This window comes from Dermacentor silvarum, chromosome 5, assembly GCF_013339745.2.
Source record: "Dermacentor silvarum isolate Dsil-2018 chromosome 5, BIME_Dsil_1.4, whole genome shotgun sequence".
NCBI classification, from domain to species: Eukaryota; Metazoa; Arthropoda; class Arachnida; order Ixodida; family Ixodidae; genus Dermacentor; species Dermacentor silvarum.
In genome coordinates, this window is record NC_051158.1 from 4,119,195 (window position 1) to 4,126,046 (window position 6,852).

The 6,852-nt window shown below is 45.8% G+C and overlaps 1 protein-coding gene across 1 annotated transcript in view; it reads left to right on the forward strand.

Annotated features, from left to right (window-relative positions):
- Window positions 1–6,531, forward strand: part of LOC125945390 (uncharacterized) — an 18,732-nt gene extending 12,201 nt beyond the window's left edge. Inside the window, exons 7-9 of the mRNA XM_049667137.1 lie at window positions 1,908–2,168; window positions 3,904–4,164; window positions 6,412–6,531. Coding sequence (XP_049523094.1) covers window positions 1,908–2,168; window positions 3,904–4,164; window positions 6,412–6,531 — 642 coding nt within the window. The remainder of the gene's footprint in view (window positions 1–1,907; window positions 2,169–3,903; window positions 4,165–6,411) is intronic.
- Window positions 6,532–6,852: the final 321 nt, after the last annotated feature.

Consider the following 6,852-nt stretch of genomic DNA (forward strand, 5'->3'; position numbering starts at 1 on the left):
ATATATATATATATATGATACAAGAGTCGTTCAGCTGGCGCGGTATGCGTAATCGAAAGTTTCAGGGCGATCCGTTTGTCCTTTTGGCAAATAATTGCGCTGGCGATAATGGAATAGCATCCCCTATCAGTGACCCCAATCAGAAAAAGACGATAATTGCTGTATCCGTTATCATAGCTCATAATCTTCAGAAAAGCAATGAGCCAAGTGCAAGGGCTCACAGTCAGACATGGCCATCCTGGCGCGGTGGCTCTTTAACTTACGGCGCTGGTTTGAAGAGCAGGCGAAGGCAGGTTTGATTCCCAACTACGATGGTCTCATTCTTGCGAAAGCAGAATGCAAAGGCGCTCATGTACCATACATTGGTAGCCCGTTAAAAAATATCTTCAGGTGGTCTAAATTATTGCAGTGCTCTACACTATTGCTGTCCTGACAAACTTCTGGAGTAGATTTGGAACGTTAAACCTAACAATTTAATTTATTCTACACATTGCCCTCCAGCCGGCAAGTCAAGCTTTCTTCCATTTTCCCAATATTCAAATCCACCACACCATGCTAACTGCTGTGCACATATCTTCCCACTCTATTACTATCAGAAATTTATAAGTCTGCTCGCAAAAAGTGTTTTTTTTTTCCTACTGAACTGGTTCATGGCTAGGGCTCCCGCTGACTTCCGCTATTACAAATCAAGAACAAACATTTTTGCTTCGCAACCTCCCCATTTAAATTTCCCATATGGTAATCAAGAACATACGGATTTTTTAAGGGATCCCCGTCATAGTCAAATGGAACGAACATGGAGGTTACAGGGTTACATGTTGTGGGGGTTTTTTTTTTTTTTCGATAGGGTAGGTTAAAAACGAAAGATTATGGCTCCACATGAAAACGCCCAGCTTGCCCTTTTAGACGAAATACGTCGCACTTCCAGTGCCGTTCTCCCACTTTGCAGGAACGCAATGCTGTTCTCGGCTTTCGCTTCCCGCAATCTCACGTTGGTGTGAATGTCTCTGTGTTATCTCGGGGGTTTTCGCATAACTGGTTTTCGATATCCCGAGATGAATCACTAGCCACCACCAACACGCAGCCTTCGCAATGGTCAGTGGCTTGGACTGGCCTGGCTTTGGGCAGTATAGGCTGTTCTTCGTCCATGGCAGCATGCACTTCGAAATGGTTTAAACATTCATTGACGCACACAAATGAATGACAAACCAATGACGAGGCTAAAATAAGGAGGTTTCAGAGGGAATAACAGTACATGGCGCCCAGATGGTACGCCTAGTCTGTGGCTCCCGTGGGGTAGCGGAAAAGCAATGGCCGTGTTTTTCCGCTGTTTAGGCTCCGGAAGTGATTACACGCGCCGAAAGTGCGTCTTGACTTCGCTGTTTTGAATAGCACCTATGGATGCTCAAAAACGTACTAATGTGTCAAAATGCTTCCACCGACCCTTCTCGATTCCTGAACGCACCCGCATCGATCAGCCGTGACCGCATGGCCACCTGATAAACCTTAAAAGGCCTGAGTTTCGAGTTCTTGCTTCCAAGTAGCACGGCGGAATTCTTGCAACCGTGTTTCACGAGAACTCCTCATGTATCCATCGTAACAAAGCGAGACATCCACGACTAAGAGCTCAACGGACCGACACCCTTTGCACCGCCAGTTTATGGTGCCCATACTTTAACTGACGGTTTCCAGGCGGCCGGGAACGAGCATGGAAAGTTGTGACCATGCTCGTCGCATTGACCCGTGCCATTGCCAGCCCCGTACTACTTCCACACCCATCTCTTTGTGACTAGATGTACGGCTTTTGGGACTTTGGGACTAAATGCTCACCAGCATCAATTTCTGCGCTCGCCTATAGTTTTGCTGAGAAATCAAAAAGCACTAAACATTTGTCCCTTTGCACACAGGTTCCGGCCGAGCACGACATCTTCTCCGAGCAACGCTCGTCGGAAAGCAACGTCCCATCCGGTTGCGTCAGGGTCGAGATGATGCCGATATCGATCATCCCCGATACCGCCGACGCAGGTCCCGCACCAGAGAACGGTGATTTGGACGAGCACACCGTCCAGCAGCTCCGGCAGGACCTGATGAAGCGCCGTGCCTCGCACGCATCCATGCACTCTGTGCGTTCGATTCGAGCACCGGCGAAGGAATCTGCCTCACCGAAGGTGAGAAAGTTCTTCGAAACTGCAATTCAGCACGGGAGCTTCCTTCTAGTGCTTTCCCGATCGAAGAAGACACTAGAGCGAAATGGTGTTTTTTTGTCTGTATGCGGACTTTCTCCTATATAATGGCGGTTTGCTTGGATGTTACGGAGGACGACGCCCTTTGCTCCGTTTAACCACCGCTTCAACTTCTGTCCAAACGGGATCGTAGCGGCCGATACAGATTCCTCAGTGGCGAAGCGTCAGCTTCTTGTCGGCAGTGGTTGGCCCGTAACATGTTATGGCTGTGCTCCGCCGGTGCCAGGAACACCTGTGACGGGAGGAGTACGTGACATGGGCTCGCTCTGCGAATGCGCCGTCCAGCCATAAACAAGAAGTTCAGCATAACCTGCAAATGAATATATTACAATATAATGAAGTAGCAGTAAGAATCGACATGGAATGGTGAATCGAAATGGAAAGTTATTCATTGGTCCGCGGCCACTAAAGCGGCATCTATCTAAGTGAAGCTAAGTTTAGCCGTCACAAGTTGGCAGCTGTAGTCATAGTATGTAAAACATGGGTGCACCATGACATCAGAAATTAGCCCCAGGTATGGCTTAATCTTAACATGAAGAAAAACCTGCATAAACATGAAGAGGCGTAATTTCACTTATGAAGATTGGTCTCGATTATCAAAGACAATGTTTTAAATTATGGTTTTTAAGAAACTTGGAGAGTGAGACATTGCTCTGACTCATCGCATTTTTTGGGTGTAAGGAGGGAGGCGTTTCGGAAAAGCGAGCTCAATTCAGGCTGTCACGCCAAATTGACATGTTTTCGAGATATTTTGAGCGCTAGAACTGAATGAATTTATGCAATCACATCACATACTCGTGACTTCAAACACGCGCATCTGACATGCTAGTTTTGTAAATTTGGTAAGCAATGCAATAATGTTGATGTAATGTTTTATGTATTACTTATCGGGTTCTCTGACACGTGTAATTATTGTTAGTACGAACCTTGTATATGTGTTTGTAAAATAAGGTTAGTATGTGTGCATACTGTATTGACCAGGCATGTGCTCTACCTTTCGACTGTTCGCGCAATGCTTCTTCAGAGGACTGATGATCTCTTTCGCAGCAAATAGGTTTTCGCCGAAACAAAAATTCACAAGACTTCTTTTCTAAAAAGTTATTTAGGTCCAGGCCACCTATGAAAATCTTGTGAACCAACGCTTTCATGAAGCGGTTAATCAAATGCTATGAATTTGCTTAGTTCATTGCTGCCTCTTTTTCGTGAAGGAAACTGGGGCCTGGGCGAATACTCTCTCTCCCTCGTACTACACAATGTGACACGCTGGCCAATCAACTCGAAGAGCTAGTGGGCCTTGGCACGTTAGAAATGTATGTACGATATGGGCCTAATTCACTTCTCTGTTTTGTTCTTTGTTTTAAGTTTGACCTTTTTGGCATGACAACAGCTACCAGCCGCAGTCAGGAAAGTCTGGGACGGTTCAGAAAAGAAAGCTTAGCTTTTTTTTTCGAACCGTCCGAACCGGTTTTTTTTTTTTTTCGACGGTACACGTGACAGACGGTACACGTGACAGGGATTACAGGCAACAACACGCTACAGAGATAAGAGGCCACGAACATGCTTCATGTAGGTAAAAAATGCGTGTAGCATTATACGCGCTCACGTACACTTTGGCTGAGAAATCAAAAAGCCATAATATCGTTTTGCGGTCTGCGCCCAGGTTCCCACCGAGCTCGACATCTTCTCCGAGCAACACGCATCGGAAATCAACGTCGCAGCCGGTTGCGCCAGGGTCAAGCTGCTGCCGCCTTCGACCATGCCCGATACCGCCGACGCAGGTCCCGCACAAGAGACCGGCGATCTGGACGAGCACACCGTCCAGCAGCTCCGGCAGGACCTGATGAAGCGCCGTGCCTCGCACGCGTCCATGCACTCTGTGCGTTCGATCCGAGCGCCGCCGAAGGAATCTGCCTCACCGAAGGTGAGGAAGTGCTTCGAAACTGCAATGCAGCACGACAGATTCTTTCTAGTATTTTCCCGACTGTAAAAGTCGCTAGAGAAAATGGTTACATTTTTTTCTGAATGGGCACTTTCTCCTAATGTCTGTTTACCTGGGTATTACGGAGGACGACGCTGCTTTGCTCCGTTTAACCGCCGCTTCAACTTCTGTCCAAATGGGATCATAGCGGCTGATATGGATTTCTTAATGCTGAAGCGTCAGCTTTTTCTCGGCAGTGGTTGGTCCGTCAGTCAGAGGCCTGTCAGTGATTGGCCCGTAACATGTTCTGGCTGTGCTCTACTAATGCCAGGGTCGTGTACGTGCCACATGGTCCCACTCTGCCTATGCACCGCCCAGCCATAAACAAGATCATCAGTATAACCTGCAAATGAACACTTTACAATGGAATGAAGTAGCAGTAAGAAGGTATCGTTATTCATTGGTCCACGGCCACAAAAGCGGAATCTACCTAAGTGAAGCTAACTTAAGCCGTCGCAAGTTGGCAGCTGTAGTCTATAGTATGCAAAAAAACGCATAAACATGACGAGACGTAATTTCACTCATGAACATTAGCCTGTATTATCAAACACAGTATCTTAAATTATGGTTTTCAAGAAATTTGGAGAGTGAGACATTGCTCTGACTCTAAATGTGTAAGGAGGGAGGGGATCCGGAAAAGGGAGCGCAATTCAGACTGTCACCCAAAATTGACATGTCTTCGAGATACTTTGAGCGCAAGAACTGAATATATTTATGCAAACACATCACAAACTCGTGACTTGAAACACGCGCAGCTGACATGCTAGTTTTGTAAATTTGGTAAGCAAGACAATAAGGCTGATGTAATAATGGTTTAAGTATAACACTTATCTGGTTCTCTGACACGTGTGATTGTTTTTAGTAAGCACTTTGTGTATGTGTTTGTAAAATAAGGTTATTACATATAGATGCTGTATTGACTAGGCATGCGCTCGACCTTTCGACTCTTCGCCCAATGCTTCTTGAGAGGTCTGATGATCCTTATCCCAGTACATAGGCTTTTGCCGAAACAAAAATTCACGAAAGGCTTCTTTTCTAAAAAGCTATTCAGGTCCTGCGCCCATATGACAATCTTGTGAACCGAATATTCCATGAAGCGGTTATTCAAATGCTATGAATTTGAGTAGATCAGTTCTGCCTCTCTGGCGTGAAGGAAAGTGGGGCATGCGCGAATGCTCTCCCTCACTGACACACGCGCCAATCAGCTCAAAGAGGTAGTGGCTGTTGGCACGATAGAATTGTATGTGCGATCTGGGCCTTTGATCAGCAGCCCGATGATCTGGTTAGATCATCGGGCTGCTGTGGGTCTAACCTTGTCCCGATCCCACCAGCTAGCACCTAATTCACTTTTTTTCATTCTTTTTTTTTCAAAGTTGGGCCTTTTCGGCATGACAGCAGCTACGAGCCACAGTCAGGAAAGTCTGGAACGGTTCGGAAAGAAAGTTTCGCTTTAAGAGGGTACATGGGACAGTGATTGCAGGCAACAACGCTATGCAGAGATAAGCGGTCCCGAACATGTTCCATGCGAGACAAAATTGCGCGTAACATTATTTGTAAAGTATTTAAGACTTCCGAAATACGCGTTCAGTTAAGAGGCACGCAATGCACAACTATAGTAAACGTTTATAGAGAAAGCGTTTCGTTTACTGGAATTGGTGGAATGCGACGATGCAGGTCTGTTCAGGTAGTGGTAATGGTCAAAATCTCTCCATTGCGAGGAGTTAAAGGGAGTCACGTTAACGGGAATTTCCACTCTCTGGTAAAGACTGTGCATGGAATGGAGGGTCCCATTCCACCACTCTGCTCCTGATGACGTCATCTAGACAAGGGAGGAGCGACAAAAGGAAAACGCGCGCCCGAGACGCACATGCACTGCATGACGTCATTGCGAACACGGTATATATATATATATATATATATATATATATATATATATATATATATATATATATATATATATGGTTCTCGCCAGGTCGCCTTTCATATACATCAGCACTTTCTCGTCTTGCACTAAACAAATATACGGTGTCTTACTCTTTGTCGATTGGTGCGCCCATAGTTAAATGTTTGCCGTGGGTCCCCAGGTGACATGGATGCAGGTTGCAGGCCCACGCAGGAAAGCTATGCGCTTACTTTGGCAATCCATTACGATGTTTGACGCCACAATATTATTTTTTTTTTCTTTGCTAGGTGCCACCTGAGCTTGACATCTTCTCAGAGCAGCACTCGTCGATCGGCCCCAATGACGATCCACAGATGAAGAAAAAAAAGGGGAAGAATATTTTTTCCGAGCAGCCGTCGCCGGAGTGATCACCCCGACTTTATTTAGGCCGTCTCCATGCTCTTTTTCTAGATTTTTGATCAGTGCTTTTTTTTTAAGACCTACAGAGCAAGCATGAGACATCGGAAGCATTTTGTTTTCGACACTGTTGTAATAGAGATATCTGTGATTTTGCGTAGCATTCACGTCTTCATTGTAGTCAATAGAAGCGGAGTTGATGTCGCTACTATCGACATTTGCCATTTACGACAATGTCGATTTGCGATTGCCTGGCATTGCTGCTGCTGAAGCAGTGCAATGACCATAACAGGCTCATTTATTTTCAATATTTCCTATAATAAAACATAGTC